Source organism: Aegilops tauschii, chromosome 7 (genome assembly GCF_002575655.3).
Source record: "Aegilops tauschii subsp. strangulata cultivar AL8/78 chromosome 7, Aet v6.0, whole genome shotgun sequence".
NCBI lineage: Eukaryota > Viridiplantae > Streptophyta > Magnoliopsida > Poales > Poaceae > Aegilops > Aegilops tauschii.
This window is the reverse complement of record NC_053041.3, coordinates 160,864,031-160,887,657: the sequence shown is the minus strand read 5'-3', so window position 1 is coordinate 160,887,657 and position 23,627 is coordinate 160,864,031. Positions and strand designations below refer to the sequence as shown.

The 23,627-nt window shown below is 50.2% G+C and overlaps 4 protein-coding genes across 4 annotated transcripts; 3 read left to right on the top strand and 1 right to left on the bottom strand.

The window, feature by feature from the left end:
• Nucleotides 1–1,403: 1,403 nt before the first annotated feature.
• On the top strand, nucleotides 1,404–3,094 carry LOC109751543 (protein JINGUBANG). Its single transcript, XM_020310424.4, has one exon. The coding sequence runs from the start codon at nucleotides 1,743–1,745 to the stop codon at nucleotides 2,895–2,897; it is 1,155 nt and encodes a 384-aa protein (XP_020166013.1). The 5' UTR covers nucleotides 1,404–1,742; the 3' UTR covers nucleotides 2,898–3,094.
• A 750-nt stretch (nucleotides 3,095–3,844) lies between these two features.
• LOC141026964 (uncharacterized) lies at nucleotides 3,845–4,576 on the top strand. Its single transcript, XM_073503873.1, has 2 exons — nucleotides 3,845–4,147; nucleotides 4,262–4,576. The coding sequence occupies exons 1-2, from the start codon at nucleotides 3,845–3,847 to the stop codon at nucleotides 4,574–4,576; spliced, it is 618 nt and encodes a 205-aa protein (XP_073359974.1).
• A 6,337-nt stretch (nucleotides 4,577–10,913) lies between these two features.
• Nucleotides 10,914–13,994, top strand: LOC109751540 (uncharacterized). The gene is made up of 6 exons (XM_045231863.2): nucleotides 10,914–11,255; nucleotides 12,140–12,175; nucleotides 12,272–12,473; nucleotides 13,115–13,193; nucleotides 13,289–13,406; nucleotides 13,533–13,994. Exons 1-6 carry the CDS (start codon nucleotides 11,065–11,067, stop codon nucleotides 13,558–13,560), a joined length of 654 nt encoding a protein of 217 aa, XP_045087798.1. The 5' UTR covers nucleotides 10,914–11,064; the 3' UTR covers nucleotides 13,561–13,994.
• Nucleotides 13,995–14,654: 660 nt separating this feature from the next.
• Nucleotides 14,655–16,590, bottom strand: LOC109751545 (U-box domain-containing protein 39). The gene has a single exon (XM_020310426.4). It carries the CDS (start codon nucleotides 16,475–16,477, stop codon nucleotides 14,927–14,929), a length of 1,551 nt encoding a protein of 516 aa, XP_020166015.1. The 5' UTR covers nucleotides 16,478–16,590; the 3' UTR covers nucleotides 14,655–14,926.
• Nucleotides 16,591–23,627: the final 7,037 nt, after the last annotated feature.

The following is a 23,627-nucleotide window of genomic DNA, read 5'->3' as shown; positions in this document are numbered from 1 at the left end:
TTTACCATGCCGACATATTTATTTAGTCCAATATTTTTCATATTATTTATATAATCAAGTGGGTTTCCGGATGGACCTGCGGGCCAAAAAACCTGGACCTGAAGCTAATTCCGATCGTCGAAAAGCTGAGTTGGGCAACCAAGAACAGATCTGTAGCGCATCACCTGTATCCCATTATGGACAACTTTTAATCATGTTTGGTCAGTTGTTGCGCAATACAACACTATGAATGGATAATTTAGCTAATCCTGTCTTCAGAATACCACTTTATATTTTAGAATCCTTTCAGTTTACAGGTTGTGTGGCTGTGCGCTTCAGGCCACTGCTGCTGATGCTGAGTGAGACTGTCAGCTAAAGCAACACATTTGCAATGCTTTCCCATAAAACAACAACGCCACCAGGTTTGTTTCTACTCCCTCCATTCCTAAATATTTGTCTTTCTAGAGATTTCAACAAGTGACTACATACGGAGCAAAATGAGTCAATCTACACTCTAAAACATGTCTATATACATCCGTATGTGGTAGTTCATTTGAAATCTCTAAAAAGACAAATATTTAGGAACAGAGGGAGTAGATCATTAAGTTTACTCCCAATTGAATGAAACCTCAGTATACATCCTTGCAAATAGGCAGTAGCTACTCCAATATTTTGTGTTTGAGTGTGAGATAAGCGTCGCATTGATGAGGCTCATGAAGTTATTGTTCTCGCGGAGTAGGTTATACTGAATTCATGCTTCAGTCAATTCATTCAAAAGTCTGAACTGTGGGAGAGGGTTGGACATTATACTCCAGCAGGTCACGTAGCTTTCCAGTTTTATGAAGCATAGCAATGTTCAACAAAATCGGTACTGATTTGTCTCTTTTGTTTTTTAAACAAGGCAGTACTGATTTGTCTCTGGAATTTATGGTGGATGGCGTATCTTGGTGTTTGATAAACAGTGCTCAATAAATGGTTTCCTTGAGTATGTTTGCAGTGATGTATGCAATGGTGCAAGGAAGTGATGGACCTTATCCGTTATGCTTATCACTCTCGAGTGAGCTGCACATGGAGAAAAGATCAGATGACGGTCCAGCCTGGAAGAACATGCATGCTGGAAGGTGGGGAGAAAGAGAATGAAATGAAATGAAGCTATAGGAGCCTACATGTACTCCGGAACTAGCAAGGCAAGTCCATGTTACCCTGTTAGGCATAAATCCCATGATCTGTTATGCATTTCTGACCTACTTCAGCTGCTTCTTAAAATCCCGTCTTCTTTTCCGGCGAGAATTCTTCACTTCCCTGTACGATAAATAACAACTGCATAGAAATGCTGCAATTGATTTTAATTATGACTGCATTTTATATACCAGGAATCCTGTCCTCATAATCTAACGCGTTTTCAGCCAAAAAGGGAAGAAATTCTAAAGCATTGTAAGCCGCCTTTTGCCCTACTTGTGTACCTGTCAGTTGAATTTTCCTCCACTCCATCCATTTCGAGCTTTCTCAAACACATCAATTACAAGATAACAAGAATCCGTGTTCAGCCCACTTGCCTTCTTGCCTTGTTGCTATAAAGATGCGTCACTCGTCAATCTCCACAGCCTCTTACTATAATCTTCTGTGTCTCTCTCTGCATGCACATTGCTTGCTTGCTTATCTCATTGCTTTTGCATAATTGCCCTGAGATCCTGTCTACCTGCTATTTTAATCCATGATTTCATCTTGCAGTTGCAGACAAGAACAGCAAGGCCAGGTCCAGCATGAGTCTGAACTCTGAAGGTCTGATGTGCGAAGCTATATCACACTCGTCGCAGTCGAGTGCCCCTTCACCCCATCCCCTGAGCCCATGCCATTACCAGTGCGTCTCCACACTCAGGGGCCACTCCTCCTACGTCTCTGGCCTCGCCGTCGACGGCAACTCGCTCTACGTCGCCTCGTCGGACGGACACATCAGGCTGTGGCCACTGGACATGGGCGGCACGGCCGTGCAACAGGAGGGTTCTGTTGTTGCCGTCACCAACAGCTCCATAAAGTGCCTCATGGCCACCAGCGATGGTCTCGTCACCGCCCACCAGGACGGCAAGATCAGGGTGTGGCAGCACGCCGGCCGGCGGAAAGGCGGGAGCAGCCACCTCGCCCTGCACGGCGTGCTGCCGACCACCGCAGACTGCCTGCGCACGTTCCTGTTCCCCAAGAACTACGTCGACGTCCGGCGGCACACGAGCCGCACCTGGGTGCACCACGTGGACGCGGTCACCGCGCTCGCGCTGTCCCCGGACGGCGGGTACATGTACTCCGTGTCCTGGGACCGGAGCCTCAAGGTGTGGCGCCTGCCGAGCCTCCGCTGCGTGGAGTCCATCGCCCCGGCCCACAACGACGCCATCAACGCCGTCGCCGTGTCGTCGGACGGGAGCGTCTACACCGGGTCGGCCGACCGGACGATCAAGGCATGGAGGCGCCCCCCGGGGCAGAAGAGGCTCGTGCTGGTCGGCACCATGGAGCGGCACAGGTCGGCGGTGAACGCGCTGGCGATGGGCGTCGGCGGGCTGGTCCTCTACTCCGGCTCGTGCGACCGGTCCGTCGTCGTGTGGGAGGGCTTCGACGCCGGAGGCGTGGCGGCCACCAGGACTCTCAGGGGGCACGCTGAGGCGGTGCTGTGCCTGGCCGCCGCCGGCGACGTGGCGTGCAGCGGGTCCGCGGACAGGACGGTGATGGTGTGGCGGCGGGGAGCGGAGGGCGAGTACTCCTGCTCGGCCGTCCTGGGCGGCCATGGCGCGGCCGTGAAGAGCCTGGCATTGGTGTTGACGGGAGGCGACCACGGCAGCGAGCGCGAGGAGAGCCCGCGCGGTGGCTGCTCCGCGCTGATTTGCAGCGGTTCGTTGGACTGCGATGTGAAGATTTGGAGGGTGACTTGACTTGGTTTGTGCTAGGACTAAGCCGGCTTCTGAAACTGAGTTGACGAGAGTCTTAAAGCTGCACCGTGTTGGAAGGCTTGGAGCTGTGCTTCATGACTGCATTTTGATCCGTGCATGCCATGAAGATCGGGCCTTTGTTTCACTGGGTTATCTTGTGTACTTCCATGGTGCTTTTTGGGGAGGTCACTGATCTTCAAGTTGAGTTGAAGGGAAAGTTGTATGTTTGGGAACGGGAGTGTATGTCCCAATCGGGATGTCTCAGCTAGTTTGTCATATGTGCATGTCCATGAATATATGCACTAGTGGCAGTGGCGCGATCGGTCGGCTACCGGAGTGGTCAGTATTCAACGTGGAAGAACTGTGCAAATGATGATAACCGGTTTGCTATTTCTCAGTCGTTAGAAATAGGTACTTCTTGGTCAAGTTATATGTGATCAATCCCTCAAAGAAAAGTTATTGTTCTTGAAAAAAAAGTTATATGTGATCAAGCCTACTGTTGAAACGTGATATCTTTGTATTTATTTCCGACTGATTCTCCTATTATCTCTAGCCTTGTATAGATTGATCTCTAAAGATATTGTAGGGTTAGTTGGCTTGTCACGGAAGACACCACCTGTATATATAGTAACCGACTCCGATGGAATACAATTGAGTTGCATCCTATAGTCTTCTACATGGTATCAGTTTTCTACCGATCTCTCTCGCTTCCGCTCTAGGTTGCCGCCGCGTCTCACGCCGCCGTCGCCCCTCTCTCCCTGCCGCCGCCGCCTGTTCCACACGCCGCCGCCGCCGCACCAAAACCCTAACCCTCCTACGCCGCTGCCACTCCTCCTATAGCAGCCGCCGCCGCCACACCAAACCCTAAACCCTATCACGCCGCCGCCGCTACTCCCTCCTCTGTAGCCGCCGCCGCCTCTCCCTACCACTCTCCAGCCGACGCCACCACCATGTCTCGCTCCAAACCCGACATCTCCGACGCCGGCTCCTTCGCCGGTGCTGCCTTCACCTCCGATCGCCTCAACGAGCTCCACATCAAAGACCACGTTCCCGTCGTCCTCGACCTCGACTCTCCTTCCTACAACGCATGGCACACCTACTTAGCGCTCCTCTTCCGCTCCTTCCGCCTCATCGAGCATGTTGATGGCAGCGTCGACATCCGCGACATGAAGGACGACGACGAGTGGCTTGCTGTGGATGCCTGCATCGTCAAGTGGCTTTTTCTCACCATCTCTCCAGGTCTCTTCAACATGGTGAACTGACGTGATCCATCAGCGTACGCTATGTGGACACGGCTGTGCGACCTCTTCCTCGACAATCAACTCTAGCGCCGTGTCTTCCTCCAAGGTGATTTTTTCACCATGCAGCAAAACGATCTCTCGATCGACGAGTACTGCACGCGGATGAAGGTTCTCGCGGACGAGCTCCGCGACGTCGGCATGAACATCGACGACTCCGTCCTCCTCACCAACCTCCTTCGCGGCCTCCACCCCGACCTCGGCCAATCCGCCGCCAACCTCTCCCTCATCACGCCGACATACGCCAAGGAGGTCACGTATCTTTGCATGGAGGAGAAGCGTCTTCGTCACGCGGCGCGGCAAGCTCCTCTCGCCGCCCTCCACGCCAGCACTGTCAAGGGGCCCGCCGCCCTCCCGCAGCCTCCCCGCGCGCCGGCTCCATAGCCGCTCGCCGCCCCTGACCAGGGCCGCCAGAAGAGGCGGGGAGGTCGCGACGGCCGCGGCCGCAATGGCGGCTCTCAGCCCCGCCAGGCGGCTCCTCCCGCTCCTGCTCAGGCCGCGGCACCCCCGCCCTGGCTCACGGGGTACAACCCCTGGACGGGGGTGGTGCACGCCTACTCGATGCCCCTTCCGCGGGCGCCTGCTCCGGGCCTACTTGGCCCTCGCCCGGGTCTTCATCAGGCCCTCTTGGCCGCGCCGGGTGGCTCCGGACCCGGCGGATCTTCGGCGTACAACGGGACCATGGCTCCCGGCACTGCCATGTCACCTCCCTACGGCGCTGCACCGACCGGCTACACCTACGACCCGGCGCTCCTAGCCGCCCTCCACGCCGCCCCTTCCCCAAGCAACTACTCCGGCGGCGGGGACTGGTACATGGACACAGGCGCCGCTGCTCATATGGCGTCGAACCCGGGTATCCTCTCTCGTGTCTCTCCGTACCCTCTCTTTTTTCGCATCGTTGTTGGTGATGGATCTACTCTTCCCATCACCCACCACGGCGCGTCCTCCCTCCCCCTCTCATCATCTTCCTTACCTCTCAATAACGTGCTTGTGTCTCCATCCTTAATCAAAAATTTATGTTCTGTCTATACTCTTACTCGTGAACATCCTGTTACCGTTGAGTTTGACAAACATGTTTTTTCTGTCAAGGATGCCCACTCCCGGAAGGTTCTGCACCGATGTGATTCCCCCGGCAATCTTTACCCGTGTGGCCAAACGACAAGCAGTGGTCCCATCGCTCTCCACGCCGACGTCTCTCTCTGGCATGCTCGTCTTGGCCATCCCGGCGCCGACGCTCTTCATAAAGTTTTGCCGACTTTTCCTTTTTCATGTAATAAATCGGAGGCACACACTTGGCATGCCTGTCGCATAGGAAAACACGTTCGTTTGCCGTTTTCAACTTCATCATCAATTGCTACTTTTCCTTTTGATGTTATTCACTGTGATGTTTGGACATCTCCCGTGCCTAGCAATTCGGGTTTATCATATTATCTTGTGATTTTGGATGACTTTTCTCATTTCACTTGGACCTTTCCGTTGCGCCGCAAATCCGACGTCGCTTCCTCCCTTCATGCTTTTTACGCCTATGTTGCCACCCACTTTCACCGCACCATTTCCCATCTTCAAACCGACAACGGCAAGGAATTTGATAACCTTGCTATTCGCACCCTTTTATCTACTCATGGCATCATTTTTCGCCTCACATGTCCATACACATCTCAGCAAAACGGTCGCGCCGAACGTGTTCTCCGCACTCTTAATGAGAGTGTTCGCGCATTGCTCTTCCACGCACACATGCCTGCTCGGTTTTGGCCCGATGCTCTCGCCACAGCTACCCTTCTTCTTAACATCCGGCCTTGCAAACCCCGATGGAACTACACCCCTCATCACCTCTTATTCGGGTCACCTCCGTCATATGATGATCTTCATGTTTTCGGTTGCCTTTGTTATCCTAATATCACCGCCACGACACCACATAAGCTGGCGCCTCGCTCCATCGCTTGTGTCTTTCTTGGCTACCAACCAAACACAAAAGGCTTCCGTTGCTACGACCCGGAGTCCCATCGTGTGATCGTGTCTAGGCATGTTTATTTTGCTGAGGTTGTTTTTCCGTTTCAGCAGGCAGCGTCGTGTCCCTCGCCATCTCTGGACGCCTCTCCTCGACGGACTCCTGGAGCCCTTGCGCTCCCACCACCTCGCCGATCGGGCGCGGTTGCGGCCTCGTCACCCGCCGTCTCGTCGCCCTCGGCGCTTCCTCCGCTGGCTCAGGAGGAGCCGACCACTTCGGGCCCGACTACGCCCTCATCGCCGTCTACGACCGAGCCCTCTGGCTCCTTGTCGGCTCCGGAGGAGCCGGCCCTCTCGGCCCCGTCGGCCGGGCCTTCTCATGTCTCGCCAACGCCCTCGACATCAACACCAGTGGCCTCGCCAGCATCGTCATCCGAGCCGGCTGTTGTGGCCCCTCAGCGCCGCGGTCCACGCCCGCCTCCCCCGCCGCCTCACCATCATATGGTGACGCGCGCCAAGGCCGGTGTGCACCAGCCGAATCCGCGCTACCACAACCTCAGCGTCACAACCCTCTCTCCGGTTCCGCGATCGGTGCGTTCTGCGTTGAGTGATCCGCATTGGACCGCCGCTATGCGCGCTGAGTACAATGCTCTTGTCGCCAACCGGACTTGGACCCTCGTTCCTCGTCCGCCTGGAGCGAACGTCATCTCGGGCAAGTGGGTTTTTCGTCACAAACTCCTCCCGGACGGTTCTCTGGACAGGTACAAGGCTCGCTGGGTTGTCCGTGGATTTGCACAACGTGCCGGTGTTGACTTCTCTGAGACTTTCTCTCCGGTGTCAAACCCGCCACGATTCGTGTGGTGCTTCAGCTGGCTGCCTCTCGTCACTGGCCCGTACATCAGCTCGACATCAACAATGCTTTTTTGTACGGCCATCTTCAGGAGCGAGTCCTCTGTCAGCAGCCGACTGGGTTTGTTGACCCTCAGCGACCGGATGATGTCTGCCTATTGTCACGGTCATTATATGGCCTCAAACAGGCCCCGCGCGCCTGGTACCAGCGCATCGCCGGGTTCCTTGGTCTTCTCGGGTTTCGCAGCACAACCTCTGACACGTCGCTGTTCGTGCTCCATCGGGCTGATCATGTGGCTATGCTTCTGCTCTATGTTGATGATATTGTCATCACTGCCTCCCGAGCGGATCTTCTTCGCGACATCATTGGTCGTCTCGGTTCTGAGTTTCGGCTGAAGGATCTTGGAGCGTTGCACTTCTTTCTAAGCATTAATGTGCGACGTGATGCCACTGCGTTCTTTCTGCATCAGGGACAGTATGCTCTTGATCTTCTGGACCGTGCCGGCATGACTGACTGCAAGCCAGCCGCCACACCTGCTGAGGCCAAGCCGAAGCTCTCCGCCACCGCTGGCCAGCCTGCCAGCGACGCCGCTCTTTACTGCAGCATTGTGGGCGCTCTTCAGTACCTCACGCTCACCAGACCAGACATTCAGTTCGCGGTGCAGCAAGTTTGCTTGCATATGCACTCGCCCCGTGATGTTCACTGGTCTTTGGTCAAGCGCATTCTTCGGTACATTCATGGCACCCCGACCTACGGTCTTCGTCTCCGTGCATCCGCCTCGACTGAGCTTCTTGCCTATACTGACGCGGATTGGGCCGGCTGTCCAGACACTCGACGTTCCACGTCTGGCTATTGTGTCTTCTTTGGTGACTCTCTGGTCTCCTAGTCCTCTAAACGGCAGCCTACTGTCTCCCGTTCAAGTGCTGAGGCCGAGTACCGAGCTGTCGCCAACGTCATTGCGGAGACTTATTGGCTTCATCATCTTCTCGGTGAGCTTCGGATTTCTCTTCCGAAGGCTACTGTGGTCTTCTGTGACAACGTGTCGGCCACCTATCTCGCGGCTAATCCGGTGCAGCACAAGCGCACCAAACACATTGAGCTCGATGTTCACTTTGTGCGCGAGAAGGTTCAGTTGGGTCAGCTTCGTGTTCTTCATGTTCCGACCACTCAACAGTTTGCCGACATCATGGCCAAGGGATTGCCTACCGCTGCATTCCAGGAGTTCCGTTCCAGTCTTTGCATCGCCAACGCCGATGCTTCGACTGCGGAGGGGTGTTGAAACGTGATATCTTTGTATTTATTTCCGACTGATTCTCCTATTATCTCTAGCCTTGTATAGATTGATCTCTAGAGATATTGTAGGGTTAGTTGGCTTGTCACGCAAGACACCACCTGTATATATTGTAACCGACTCCGATGGAATACAATTGAGTTGCATCCTATAGTCTTCTACACCTACAACTAAAAATATAATTGATGTCATGCACACTTTTATATTTTTTAATAATCAGCACCAATACTGGCGTTCAGTCAGAAATTAAGAGTTTTGTTATAGATATTTACAGCAGCAATACTGCCTGTCCACCTTCTTCTGCATGAACCACAGGAACTCAAACTCATTCATCACCCATTCCTAGAACAAACTCATCACGCATGCTAAACGTGCTTGGCTTGGATAATGCCATTTGTAAGCTGATTTTGGATTTATAAACAAATGCTTGAGAGCAATCAACAACCAATCGGCCAATATTATTGGATAGATCTTGGGACTAAAGCTCAAACCGGATCGTTTGTTAGCTCTGATAACATGATGTAATGTACAAGTCATGGTGGTCACCAGCGGATTGGGGACGATGAAAAATTGAGGGCATGGAGCAGAAGAAGCAAAGAACAAGGGAATACTACAACATAAGCACCACTTTGTGTGCAAAAATAGAAAAAATAAATCAACGAGGGGCAACGGATCTTCGACAGCAACACAGTTACGTCGACGAGGTGGCACGGTCGTGCAACATGCGAGAGGGGCGATGGAGACGCATACGAGAAGTGCTAAGGGAGGTAGGAACGACGGTGGAAGGGTGTTGGGCCCATGGCGAGGTCGCGTGGGAGAGGTTGGAATTGCCGAGCGATGGTTGGCTCGGGGAGAGATAAGCTTTATGGGGAGAGAGAAAGAGAGAAAAAGAAGGACTTTTGATGCGCCAGGGATAGCTTTGCGGTGAGCCCAAGTTGAGATGGTGGTGGACATGGATAAATGGGAGGAATGGAGGATCAGAGAATATTTTGACAAATTCCCGACATTTAGGAGATGCCATTGGGAAAAATCCTATATGACGCTTGTTGCATCAATTTATTGATGATTTGCACATGGCGATCATCGTGGGCCAGGCCAGTTAGCAAGCGAGTCAGGACAACTTATTTACTCGTTAGCTATCGTTGTTTTGGAGCAACTGTTCGTGGTTCTTTAGGTGTTGTCCAGGAAATTCAGGAGAGGAAAGATCTCTTTCAGAGTTGTATTTTTAAGTTCGAACGTAGGAACTTCAATTTCGAAGCTCATACACTTGCAAAGTAGGCTACTTCATTAGTTATTGGTCGTAACATTTGGTTGGGTTTACCCTACGATCCTTTGACAATACCTGTAAACATTCTTGTTCATTACTAAAGCGCATCCTTGCCTAAAAAAAAGAAGGTGTTCTTCATTCATGTACCCCTAAAAAAGGTGTTTCTTCAGATTTTCTTATTTTTATTTCTTTCATCAGTTTTTTCCTTCTCTATCATTTTTTCATCTTCATCTTTTAAAAAATATATTCACAGAATTTATGAAAATGTTCAGGAATTTTTAAAAATATTCACAAAAAAACTCAAAAATGTACATTTTTTATAAAAATAACATGTTTGTGTTTTTATGAAAACAAAAGAAAAACCGCTTGAAAAGGGCAAAACTGAAAAAGTCGCAAACACACACACACACACACACACACACACACACACACACACACAAAACACTTGAGCTACCTTTTTCTTGAGAGAGAGAACAGTTGAGCTAGCTAAGCTAGGCTCAACCCACATTGGCCAAAGGCCCATGGTAATTTAACACATGCAAAATGGCCCAACGGCACATACCTTTGCTCTTGCCTTCTTTAGTCTTTCTCTTCAACCTCATTGGCGTTGTCAGGAATATAGCAAATCCACTGTGTTGAACTATTAATGCAAAATCCCTCCAAAATTGAAGACAAATTCTCAATTCCTTTTCTCACAGTTTTCAAGTCAAAATCCAGACGAGATAGACACTATCTCAAGGGAGGGGCAATTTGGCTCCCGAGCTCATCTACACCTGCCATGAACAGCAAAATAAAAAGAAATACTAGAAAATTCCAAAACATTTTGATTTTTTTTGCATGAAAGATGTTTCAGTGCATCAGGTTCGTGCAAAATTTTAGCTCATTTGAACATCTGAGTAGCTCTCAGCAAAAAAGAAAAAAATAAGGTCCTTGAAACAGTGTACTGTTCGTACTTTTTTTTTGCTAGGAGCTACTCAGGCTCAAACGAACTGACATTTTGCACGGACCTCACGCACTAAAACATCTTCCACACCAAAAAACACAAATCATCTGGACATCTTATTAGCTCTCAGAAAAAAAAAAAACCAAATTTGGGGTCTGTGAAAAAGTTTACTATTTATGTATTGTCTTGACCCAATTTTTTTTCTAAGAGCTACTCATATGTCTAAATGATCTAAAATTTAGAGCCCATCTCATGCATCAAATTATTTTACATAAAAATGATTTATATATATATATATATATTTTTGTGAATTTTCTCTTAGCAGATGAGCCGGGACTCAGAAATGGATGTTCGCTGTCTCAATCCCTTTTCCACGCTCCCATGCTGTTAAAAAAGAAGTTCCACAGTTGTACGCATGAGTAAGTGCAGCCCATCCATCCCCATCGTCTATTCCGTTCGTTCTTCCTATCTGCAACGGGAAAAGGCCTACAAAACGTCGCCGTCGGGCAGGGCAGCGAGTCCCACTCCCGCACAACAGGACAACCGGAGAAGCAAGGAGCCAAAGGAGAGAATCATGCGTTCCCCTGCCTGCCTCCGCCTCGGCCTCGCCGCCGCCCTCCCCCTCCTCCTCCTGCTCGCGCTCCGGCTGCCGGCCCCCGCCGTCGCCGGCCGCCCCCTCGTCGCCCGCGACCGCAAGCCCGCCCCGTCCGAGGCCGCGGCCACCGCCAGGTGGCTCGCCGCGCAGAACACCTGGGGCGTCCTCAGGTTCCCCCCCCCCCCCCCCCCCCCCCCCCCCCCGCCCAATACCACTCCCTCCTCTCTCTGATCCCTGTTTGGTAACCGAGTTCTTTAGCAACACGCGGTTTGATCGAATTGATTCTTGCCGCTAGTTCAGAATTGCTGTTGGGTAAGGTATCTACTCAACCGTAATTGAAGTACTTAGTAATTGCTCGAGGCCTGGTCTGGGAAATTATTGCGGTAATTTGGAGAATTGGAGCCCTTTCTACTTTGTAGACGTCTGAGATAATTATTTTAGCGGTCAGCTGTCAGACAACCGAGTGTCCAACTAACTCAACTACTTCAGAATTTGAGAGATAGAATTTGGCTAAATAAAAAATGACGAGGAGTTCCCCGAGACCAATGCTAAGTTGAAACATACAAGCTAGGTTTCGATGTTTGTTATGCTGAGTTCAGTATATATAACTGGGTTTTTAGTATTTTACTAGCTTGAACCACATGCTCTGCTGGGAAGTGATGAAAATAGTTCCAATCATGTGACAACTCAATCTCCATAGTCCATACAATAAACTGATGGTCACAACTCACAGTGAATCGACTCCGAAATAAGAAAATCCCAGATAACTAGGTAGCTAACAAACAGCGCAACTGTAAGTATATAATCAAACCACCCAAAGCTGGAGATCAAGATGATTCCACTTGCCCATTGGTTATTTTCGGTGGTTGGGGCGGGGGGTTGCAACCGGAACATCACCGCCATCCCCAGTATCTGTACAAGGAAAGAGATCTTAGAACTGGAATTTAGCAGACTTGTTAGTTTGATTCTTGCTATGATTATGACACTTCAGTATCGCATTATTAGTGCCTACTTGACTGGGGCGCTCACTAATGCTTTGCCATTTTCTTTGCAGCACGATATCAAGTGATCTAAGTGGCGCTCCGTTTGGGTAATTTCTAATTCTCGCACTTTGTCTAATCACCAATGCTTTGTCTTAGAGTCTTGACTGATTGCTGATCCAGTTCCATGCTTACTCTGCACACAGCAATGTAGTTTCATATAGTGATGGAGTACCAGGTGAGAGCCATGGAATTCCCTACTTTTATCTGACTACTCTGGATCCCACTGCAAGAGATGCGTTGGAGGATGAAAGGACGTCCTTTACCCTTAGTGAGTTCCCTCTTGGCACTTGTGGGAAGGTTGATCCTGAAAACCCAACATGTGCAAAACTTACTCTTACTGGAAAGGTAATAACAACATACATCCATCAGAAGATGATTGTTCACTTTCTGTTTATTTCCCTACTACATGTTTGCTTAACTTTGGCTGAATTTCAATCCTCTATTCCTAGTTTCTATCTTCAAATTTAGTACTAGGCTTGTTCTAACCATGGAATCATCATTACCTTGTGCTTTCTTACGTTTACATGACACTTCTTTGTTGCCACTGCCAGTTAGTGATTCTAATTCTTATATATATTTCTCGCAATTTGGTAGAAAGGAGTATAGTGGGGAACTTGACCATATTTGGAAGTAGCAACCTCGAAGCATCGTAGTGACAACTTGGTGCTGTTAGCCTCCATAGTTGTAATAACGAACTAAAGGTCTACTGGGTCTATCTGCTCTAATGCGCAAACGTTTTTGCTTGAGCCTAGCAAGCTATGCCTCTTAAAGCACCTGTCATGATGAGAAAAAAAAAAGACAAGTTCATCATGATGTGAGATCAAGCACTGAAGCAGAAGAGGAGATGTACACCTTTCTGTAATCCCTCCTAAAATGCACATGTATAGAATGTGACTGTATGTTTGGGAGACCAGATACCTCTATGATGTGCAATTCTTGAAAAGAACTGTAATTGCAACCTGAAGTAACATTTACTGTTCTTGCAGTTGAAGGTGGTTGACCATAAGTCACCTGAAGCGGATTTGGCCAAAACTGCACTTTTCAGCAAACACCCTGAAATGGAGGGTAAAGATATATTGACCGTTTCCTTGTATATATGGCCAATATAAGTTAGTAAGGTGTTTTTCTGATCTAAACATACATGTATTGTTGTTTGGCAGGTTGGCCAAAGAACCATCACTTTGAGATCTTTAAACTGGAAATCGAAAACATATTTTTGATCGACTGGTTTGGGGGTCCTAAACCTATATCCCCTTCACAGTATCTTGATTATGGAAGGTCAGTTACACGAAAACTTTCAAATCTGTATTGACAACATACACACACAATGTGTTTGTAGTGCCAATTTATTTTGCGGATCCCCATTTTGAGCATGTACCTTAAGATACAATTTGATTTATACAGGGACCAGGGCTCAGTGATGTCCTTGTAAGTGCGGAATGCTGCTGAAATGCATATCCTTGGCATGTTTGCGTATGCTTTCTGAAAGACGTCCAAACTGTACATACTGTAATGACCTATACGGATTAAATAAACACATAATATTGCCTTTGTCGACATTTATGTCCTCACCTCGGAGCCCGAGAGCCGCTGTCGATGATCGCCTCTCGCCGCAGTCGGAGAGGCTTATGGTTTGGGCATAGTGGGGCAGGATGCTGTAGTGTGGCTGTCGTCAACGGCAGTGTCATCAGTGGTTCAAAGGCGTCGTTCTAGTAGGAACTTTTAAGATATCAAACTCAAAGGGCAGGGTTACGGTGTAATGGTGGTATTCTGTTTTGACAGTGTAAAGCAACATTTATCACGTACTAGTAATTGTTACATGTTGCACCAAGAGATGGCGTATAAAATCGAGTTTCTGTGAGGTAATGAAGTCCCATTCTTGCTGATGAAAGCATGCATTGTGACGGTAGTACTACTATATTCTTTTACTAGTAGAAATAGCAGCGCATGGTTCTATGGAAGAGGTGATTTACACGAAGTCTTCGTTCTGATCCTTCTGGCACGCGCCAACGTGTTGAATTGTTCGAGCTGAGTTGTACTGCTGAATAGATTACCTATAGTTGACATTGGACCGGTTTCTGTTGTTCTTTCTTGCAACTAGGCGCTGTTTATTGCCAGAACTAAACCAGATTTTTCTCTGCTGCACGGCCTGCAACTTGTGTTCAAAATATGTTTGTTACCAATTCAAAAGGTCGTGAATCGGACTCAAACTCAGCTGGATCTCTTAGCAGAAAATGTGAATCACGTTACACAGTTTGAAAGTAAAGTGATTGTAACACAAGTGTGTTTGGTCAGCAAAGCATCAGGCGGCAACATGAGCCAAACGCTCAAGCAATCTTTGTCCCGGGAAAAGCAGCCGAAATCAGCTCATGAAGAGTGAATTAGGGACTGATTAAATGTAGTAATACAGAAGCTAAGATAGGCACCAATAACAGAGAAACACAACCGTAAAGAACATCGGAGAATGATGGGAAAAAAATGCCAATGTGACATTTGTGTCACGAACCCACACCACAGTGTGACAAATTGACAGTTGCATACTAGTTTCTTCTTTAATCACAGTTACAATCAACAGATGAGATCATCAACGCCTACATGGATCCAATCAAATTACACTTCAATTCCACCAAAAGAATTCACCGGAGCAGGTAGATGCACCAATGGCGAATGCAGTTTGTTCCAAACACTTGAATAAACAAGAGCAGAGAAGTACTGTAAAAAAATGAGAGAGAGAGAGAGAGAGAGAGAGAGAGAGAGAGAGGAGAGAAGCGTGGGGAGAGCGGAGACTTTTGACTTTGTCAGAACTGGGTCGTGTTTGACCCGGACGGCCCGGCGTAGTTGCTCCGGTGGTGCGGCGGCCGCCGGAGCGACACCATCCCCTCCGACACCACGCTCGCGTCGTCCCACTCCCTCCCGAGTATGCCGGAGGCCGTCAGCGCCACCTCGTCGTCCTCCCCGCGCATCGCCCGGAGCGTGCGCCGCGCCATGTCCCGCCCGACCCCGCCGTCGCTCCCGGCCACCGGCATCAGCGCCGCCTCCACGCCGGCCGCGCGCGCGAGCCCGCGGAACCTCAGGCTGCCCCGGCTCATCCCGTACAATGCCGATATGCAGTACTCCTCCTCCGCGCTGCCCGGCGCGGCCGAGCCGCTGCGCATGAGCCCCACGATCGCGGCCACCGCGCCGCCGTCCATCAGGGCCGCCCTCCCTTCCGGGCATCCGGCCAGGTTCGCCAGGATCATCACGGCGAGCTTCCGCAGCGCGGCTGCGTCGGCGTCGGAGTCGTTCCCGCGGTCCCGTGCCTCCGCCGTGGCGAGCAGCGTCCGCACCACCCCCGGCGTGCGCGCGATCTTGGACCGGTTCATCCCGGCGAGGGAGACGTGGTACAGCGCCATGCCGGCCTCGCGGCGCGCGCGGTGGCCGGCCCCGCCGCTCGAGAACAGCTCCAGCAGCGGCGGGATCGCGCCCAGCACGCCGATGGCCGCGCGGTTCTCGTCCTCCACGGCGAGGCTGTAGATCGCGCCGGCGGCGTGGTCGCGCGCCTCCGGGTGGCCGACCCGGAGCACGTCGACGAGCGGCGAGACCGCTCCGGACCGCACGATGCGTACCTTGTTCTCCGCCTCGAGCGAGAGGTTCACCATGGCCGCGGCCGCGTTGACCTGGATGCCGGCGTCAGCGGACAGCAGCATCGGCCGGAGCGCGGCGAGCAGCCGCGGCGTGCAGAGCTGCGTCCGCATCTCTTTGCTCTCCCGCGTCGCCTGCCGCAGAGAGGCCATCGTCGCCTTCTGCTCCGCGGGGCTGGCGCCGTCCGCGCCGAGCACGGCCATGATCTCCTCCTCCAGCGGCTTCGGCTCCTGCACGAAGTCGTCGCCCGCGGTGTAGTCGACGCTGTAGCGGTTTCTTGTCCGGACGGACGAGGGCTGTGGCTGTGGGGGCGGCCCGTAGTTCACCTGCGACCTCTGCTCCTGGCGCGGCGGCATGAGGCGGCGGACGATGTCGCCGGCGGTGTCGAGGGAGAGAGGGGAAGGGTGGGGCAGCCCGAGGCGCTCGCACCAGTTGAGGATGGCGGAGCGGAGCGCGACGTTGGGGATGAGCACGAGGGGGGACGACGGGAGGCCGGCGACGGCGGGCGGGTAGAAGGCGAGCGCGGCGCAGGCCTGGATGCAAGCGCGCTCGATGGTCTGGCCGGGCGGCACGATGACGGGGTCCGCCATGAGCGTGCCGGAGATGGGGCAGAGGAACTCTGCTGGCGGGTCCACCGTGGTTGTGAACGATGAGGACGGCGACGAAGACGCGGAGGACGCCGGTGAGGAGGCCGTGAATGGCCTCCACCGCAGCCGGGCGGTGCCCATGGACTCGGCCGTGTTGGTGTTTTTCCTTGTGACGACCAGACGATACGTTGGCTTTTAGCGATGGCTAGCGACTGCTCAAGTTGTCGCTCGCCGTCCCTTCTACCGGAGAGGCGCTATTGGTGGTGACCGGTGATTTTTAAACCGGAAATTTTATTTACAAGGAAATACATTCCAACAGAAATCCAAAACATTCACTAGTACAACATTCATGAAAAAAAAACCTTTGAGAAAACACTAAGATATGTTTAACCAAAATCCCTGGAACCTATAAAAATGTGACATCCAAGTGCCTGCCTTCTAGGGTCGACTGTCTTCATCCTCCCGGACAGGCCGATGGCGTCCAACCCAGGTCGCCGCCCAAGCCTTGCCGGACCGCCACCACTCCACACAAACGCCCACCCCTGGCTTGTGCGCGCCTCCCTTCTTCCCTGGTCTGGCCACTGCAGGTACCGCCTGCCCCCCTTCATGGCGGACACCACGCCCAACAAGTGCTCTGTCAAATGTTATAGACAATTTCTTTTATTTCTTTTCTTACTCTAGAGCAAACACGATGGATTCAGACACAGAGTTCTTCTACACCTAGTCCATGGATTTGTCCTCAACAGATGAGGACAGTTATGAGGATGAAATGGCGATGATGCAACCAATTATTGAAGATGCAGAACATGCAAAGGAGCATGTTCTCAGTTTCAGGGAATCAATCAAGGGATATCAAGTGTTGAGTCTGGGCGTATGATGCTATGGAAGACTACTTTGTTCCCAATGCAGTATTCAACCATATTTCCACAATCGATTCCGGATGTGGCGAACAGTGTTCGATCACCTCTGCAATGTTGTTCGGGCCTTAATGACTATTTCATGTTGAAGAAGTGTGTTATTGGAACCATTGGATTCTCTAGTTACCATAATTGCACCGCGATCCTCGTCAAGACCATTTCTGAACAAATGGATGAGAAAAGATCTCACTTTGCCCAATGACAAGAAGGATATAGAAAGAATGTCGAGAGGGCATTTTGAGAGTTCCAAGCCTGTATTGTGGTTGTTTGAGGACCTGCAAAACTATAATATGGAGAGACGTTGTGTGAGGTGATGACAGCTTGTGTGGTCCTATACAACATGATTGTGAAGGATGAGGATGAGAGAGTTCGCCATAGTCTCGAATTTGAGCACACGGGTGATCCTATCCAACTTTCAAAGCAGAATCCGATGACATTTGAGGATTTTTTTTAAACCAAATGCATCACCAGATTCACCATCGAGGAACTCATCGGCAGCTTCCGAATAATCTGGTTGAGAATCTATGGGCGTTTCGAGAGGAGAACTAAAAAATGTGTCAAAATAAGTTGAATTCAAATTTGAATTATTTATTGCAGAACTTCTTGTTTGAATTTTTATATTTAGATTTAGATTATTGTTGCGTTGGAATATTTGCGCAACATGATTATGGATGAAGGATGCTATTTATTTTTAATTATTTTGAGTACTCCGGATACAGAAGAAAAAAGGTGTGGACATTTGGTGCATAGGGTTGGATGACCGCCCCCTAAACTTTCCCACACACACACGTCCGGACGTGTCCACGAACATTTGATATGTCCATTTTCAAGAATCACATTTCTTTATTCTAATAACTGCAATGCGAGCTTGTGGGAATTCGGACGTCCCATGAACTTTTGATGCACGGTGTTGGTGGGTAGTGTTCGGATTACACGATCTGGACGTTTAGGGCCTGTTTGGGACTGCCCCGCTCATTAAAATTCAGCTCTGCTATGGAAAAATGCAAGCCAAATGGGGTAGCTCCATGATGTCCCGCTTCTCAAAACAACTAGAATCTAAGGTACAACTCTCCATTTTCGGTGAAGCTCTTGGAGGGTGCTCCAAAAACTCTAGTTATAAAGAGTCCCCGTGGAGTTGCAGGGAAATTACCCATCACCGCCACCATTAAGTGGATACTCGTTCGTTTTATTTCCTACCTCACGCAACCAAACAGACATTCTCCACCAAAATTTCCATTCTCGGAGCTAGAGCTAGCTGGAAACCAAACATGATAAATTGTTGTTCGGTGAAGTTGCAACTCGCTGGTGAAACTGCTTTTAAAATGAATTTGGTGGAATAAAGTTGATTTTGGTGGAGTGGAAGAGTGCCAACAGGCCCTTAGAATCGTTTTGGCACACATCGTTGGAGTAAGAGCAACTCCAACGAGCCGATCCAAACGGACGGCGAATTTCGTCCGCTTTTTGTCCGTTTGGGTCGGCCGCCCGCCCTACGTCCACGCTCTTTTAGATTTGGGTCGGCAGCGTGCCCAATGCGCCGACCCATATGTGCCGGCGTGGCCGGCTGGTCGCCCAATATTTACATTGATTTGCATTCAAACATATTGTCAAAATAACATAGTTTTACCGAATAAAAATATTATAGTTTTACAAGCCGGATACAAATAAAAATGTCTCACATAGTTTTGCAAACGATAAAAGAAGATACATCTATTGGTTGCCAACATGAGCCCACATATACTCAACCAAATCATTCTGCAGCTGCACGTGAGTTTCCCAATCACGCATGTCTTCATGAAATTGGATGAACTGTTCAAATGTTGCCGCTACTCCATGCTCAGGCACAACATTCTCACCCTGAAACTGAAACCCTTGATCGTACAGATGTTTCGGGCGCTCGTCTTCTACGATCATATTGTGCATGATCACACAAGCAGTCATCACCTTCCACAGTTTCTGCGTGCTCCAAGTATTAGCAGGATACCGAACGATGCCCCATCGAGATTGCAAAACACCAAAGGCACGCTCAACATCCTTCCTGGCACTCTCTTGCTCCTGGGCAAATATTTTCCTCTTCTCTCCGACAGGGTTGGGTATTGTCTTGACAATAGTGGTCCACTGAGGATAGATACCGTCACCCAGGTAGTATCCTTTGTCGTAGTTGTGTTCGTTGACAGTAAAGTTCACCGGTGGGCTGTTGCCTTCGGCAAGCCTAGCAAACACCGGCGAGCGCTGAAGCACGTTGATATCATTGTGTGATCCAGCCATGCCAAAGAAAGAGTGCCAGATCCAGAGATCTTGAGACGCCACGGCCTCTAATATGACAGTGCAAGCCCTGACATGTCCCATATACTGCCCTTGCCAAGCAGAAGGACAGTTCTTCCACTCCCAGTGCATGCAGTCTATGCTGCCAAGCATCCCTGGGAAGCTCCTTCTGGCATTCATCGCCAACAAACGGGCTGTATCTTCAGCTGTCGGCTCTCTCAAGTACTCAGGGCCAAACACAACAATAACAGCCTTGCAGAACTTATACAGGGACTCTAGGCATATAGACTCACTCATACGGACGTACTCGTCAATGAGATCACCGGGCACTCTGTATGCAAGCATTCGGATTGCGGCAGTGCATTTCTGATAAGAGAAGAAACCAATCTTGCCGATGGCATCCTCTTTGCACTCGAAATAGTCATCATAGCCGACCACCCCCTCTCTAATACGGTTGAAAAGATGCCTACTCATACGGAAACAGCGGCGGAATTTTTTATGTTTGAACAACGGATTTGTTGTATCAAAGTAGTCCTTCCAAAGAAGGAAATGCCCGCTCTCTCGGTTGTGATTCAACGCCGGAAGGTGGCCCGGAATGGAGCCACGAAACAACGGCAGGTAGCTGTTGAGGTGGTGATGGACCAACACGGCAGCCAATATCTCCTCGTCGTCGTCGGACGATGAATCGTCGGAGTCGCAAAGGAAATTGTGGAAAAAGAACTCATCGGCGGAGTCCATTTTCGTACCTTGGCAAACTGTCGAACAGCTTGCGGGCGTCGAAGAAGGAGACGGCCGGCGAGGGGAGTCGCGGCGCGCACGGACCAGCTAGCTGCCCTGCCGACGTCCGACAAGTGGGCCGGCGTCCGACGAGCGTGCTAGTGAGGATCTGGCCGGGGCGGCGAGGCGACCTCTTGGTCGCGGGCGGCTGTGCGGTTGGGGGGGGGGGGGGCGGCGGTGGGAAATAGTTTGCTCCCCGGCGGCAAGACGACGGTGGAGGAGGCGACGGGAGGAGTGAGTGGCGTTGCTGGGCGGATGTGGAGGCGGCGGCAGCTGGCAGAGTCGCCGGCAAAAAAGGACGGCGGCGGCGGCGACGAAGGAGGCGGCCGAGGGTTGCTGTTGGCTGGGGGTGGGGGAGGCCAATGAGCCACCGACCAGCGGGTTCGGAGAGAGGAGAAGGCGAGCGTGCGCGCGTCCGTCGCGTGTCCGCGTCGACGCAAATCCGGCTCAAAAATGGGCCGGGAATGGGTCGCCCGCGGACGAAAAGTGGACGCGCGTCCGTTTGGGTCGGCGCGTTGGGCCTACTTTTCTGTCCGCGCTGACCCAAACGAACAACGGCGGACAAAATGGGTCGCTCCGTTGGAGTTGCTCTAAGCCCCCTACCCACTACCCACTACCCCCTTGGAGATCCTTCCATCAACTGAAATGCAGAATGCAGCAGCTTCCAAACATAGTCGACCAAGATGCAAAGTTTACGTGACCCGGCTTCATCCCCCCCCCCCCCCCCCCAGCTTTGTGCTTTTATTCTTCTTCTGTTTTACTAGAAAGTTTTGTGCTTTTAGTGTCTGGAAAGCGCCGTTATTCCAAATGCCACTTGGGCCCAAATCGGCACCGGCTGGTTCCTTCCAGCCGTTGAGTGCTTAAGTATAATTGTCAAGCAGGTCTATCGCAACACCAAGGCACGTCCAAAGACAAAGGGCATCCATCCATCCAAGCTGGTCAATTCATTCTCTTCGATTTTATACCAACTTTACTTATCACTTTCTCCGTCCATCTCTTTTTGGCCATGGATAAAAATCTCTCAAATCTCTTTCTTTTCCAAATGCAAGATGACGGTTGAAATGCGTGCAGACATTTCTCGAGACAGGGTGTATATAACCAGATGGCCCGTTGGCAAGACAACGCAATGATAGAGCAAAGCAAGGCAAGGATTTCAGACAAGCCTAGCGCATACAATCAGTGGGCCTCATCGAGCTAGCACATAATTTGTGAGTACCCAAAATGTGGGCATCAAATTGAACTCTGGCCATGCTCAGGTTGTCAGTGTCAAGGTCCACCACTTTTCCTGGTAGTAACTTCCCTTGTAATGGAGGCATGATACTGATAGCCAGCGACTCGCCAGCTGCAGCAGGATGACTGGATGAGTGGCGTAATTTGTGCTGCACATAGCTGGAGTTATCTGAAGATCCGGAGCTCTGAGCAGCTCTTGTTAAGTTAGGACAATAATTTGCATCCATGATCTGTTCGATCCGCAGTGACCTCACCGGCGAGCGGCTGCTGCTGTCAGCGCGGATCTGGTCACATGCTGGAGGGATCACACGTACTTCCTCCGTCTGAAAAAACTTGTCCCAAACTTATCCCTTTGTGCTAGATACATTCATTTGAGAGATAAGTTTTTTGAGACGAAGTGAGTACCACCACACAGACACACCATTGATCCTCGAGGGGGCATCGCTGAAGATGAAAATCGGTTGACTTTGTTTGCAGGGGCACTTTGCTAGATAATTCAAATTGAAATTCTAATGGCATCCATAATGTACTAGACTATTTTGAAATGAAATCCTAATTGACAAAGATACTGCCGTGTTATTTTTTAAAAGGAAAGACAAATTTATTATTAAAATGACATAGGATTATTGGTGATTTGTCTTCTCTCTGTCATCGCATTCCCTTAACCGAAAGCACATATTCTGTTCCTTCTGTCCCGTGCTGGCTGGCTGGATCATGTAGTAAAACACGTGCTCCTCCTGCCTTTGCGAGGAAAAAATAGCCCCCCTTCATCTGATCCAGCATCTCATCGTGGCGAGATCTATGTGTGATCGCTTTCTGGTGCTCTTTTTATTTTATTTTTTGAATTGCTTTCTGATGCTCTCTTGGCCAGCAGTACACATCTCCAGCATCCTTTCAAGCTACCGTGATCTTTTGAACCACCGTGATAAGCTCTTTTTGCAGGGATACCTATGCAAGGCTTGTGTTGGTTGTGTGCACTACAGTGGTGCAAGAAGCCGGGGGGTTTAACCTTATTTTCATCAGAAAGAAGAAAAAATGCAAGGTTTGTGTTTAAACTTATGTACATTTTCAAGACTAGAGATGTGCCAGTTGGTCTAGCCCGAGACGCTCTTGAAAAATCTGCAGTAGCACAGCCAGGTTTGGATTGGCAGCTCTTTGCGCGAGGTCGTCATGGTTGCTTGGGTCAACACGTTGGTTTTCCGTTTCTCCTCTAGGTCTAGGAGTTCGGAATTACTTGTCTCGGAAATGGATGTATCTAGAACTAAAATACATCTAAATACATTCATTTCTACGACAAGTAATTTCGAACGGAGGGAGTATATTATACCACGAACACTAGCACGTCGTTGCAACCGAAGCAGAAGCAAATGCTATATTGATTAAGCACCTTGATTGGTTCTGTCAGGTGTGATTCGGTTAATTAACTTGGGATGCATGGAGTATACTATGTTCAAGAAGGTGTCCGATCGAGTCCGACGTGTGGTGCAACTGATCACTTCGTTCTGGTTTACTCTATCTTAATCGGAGAGGAGTTCTTTGCATACACAACTTGGAATACTAGAACTTGTAGCTTGTAATCAATTATTGGATTCTGTAGTACATGTATAATGGGCATGAATTGATATGCATACAGTATACACTGTTGTGGAAAAGGTCAAACGAATCCAGCTGGTACGGAACAGTACCTACGGATCAAGATCCCTCGTCCGCCTCTGTCTGGCTGAATGATCACCCAGCATTTCCTATAGCTCATCGACAGTGAAACTAGGAATATATTTCCTCCGTCCGAAAATACTCGTCATCAAAATGAATAAAAAAAGATGTATCTAGACATATTTTAGTTCTTGATACATCCCTTTCTATCCATTTTGATGACAAGTATTTTCGGACGGAGGGAGTATATATTTTGTTGAGGGAAAAAGTAGGAATATTTGCAACTTTGCCAATCAAAAAGACCAAAAGTGTGGAAAAGTTCAACTTGCAGATGGATCCCCTTTCTGCTGTGCCGAGTCTCTTTGGCTGTCAAGATGGGAACGGAGAAATGGCTCGGCACTGCAAAGTTACGCTCTAGCTGCATGCTGGGCCGCTGGCTAGCTCCATGCTTA

What these genes read in the sequence shown, in the direction of transcription:
- LOC109751543 (XM_020310424.4), top strand. Translation starts at nt 1,743, where the DNA reads ATGAGTCTGAACTCTGAAGGTCTGATGTGCGAAGCTATATCACACTCG.
- LOC141026964 (XM_073503873.1), top strand. Translation starts at nt 3,845, where the DNA reads ATGTCTCGCTCCAAACCCGACATCTCCGACGCCGGCTCCTTCGCCGGT. An exon ending in CTCCAGGTCTCTTCAACATG is followed by an intron (nt 4,148 to 4,261) that starts GTGAACTGACGT and finishes TTCACCATGCAG; the next exon opens with CAAAACGATCTCTCGATCGA.
- LOC109751540 (XM_045231863.2), top strand. Translation starts at nt 11,065, where the DNA reads ATGCGTTCCCCTGCCTGCCTCCGCCTCGGCCTCGCCGCCGCCCTCCCC. An exon ending in CTAAGTGGCGCTCCGTTTGG is followed by an intron (nt 12,176 to 12,271) that starts GTAATTTCTAAT and finishes CTCTGCACACAG; the next exon opens with CAATGTAGTTTCATATAGTG. An exon ending in AACTTACTCTTACTGGAAAG is followed by an intron (nt 12,474 to 13,114) that starts GTAATAACAACA and finishes CTGTTCTTGCAG; the next exon opens with TTGAAGGTGGTTGACCATAA.
- LOC109751545 (XM_020310426.4), bottom strand. Translation starts at nt 16,477, where the DNA reads ATGGGCACCGCCCGGCTGCGGTGGAGGCCATTCACGGCCTCCTCACCG.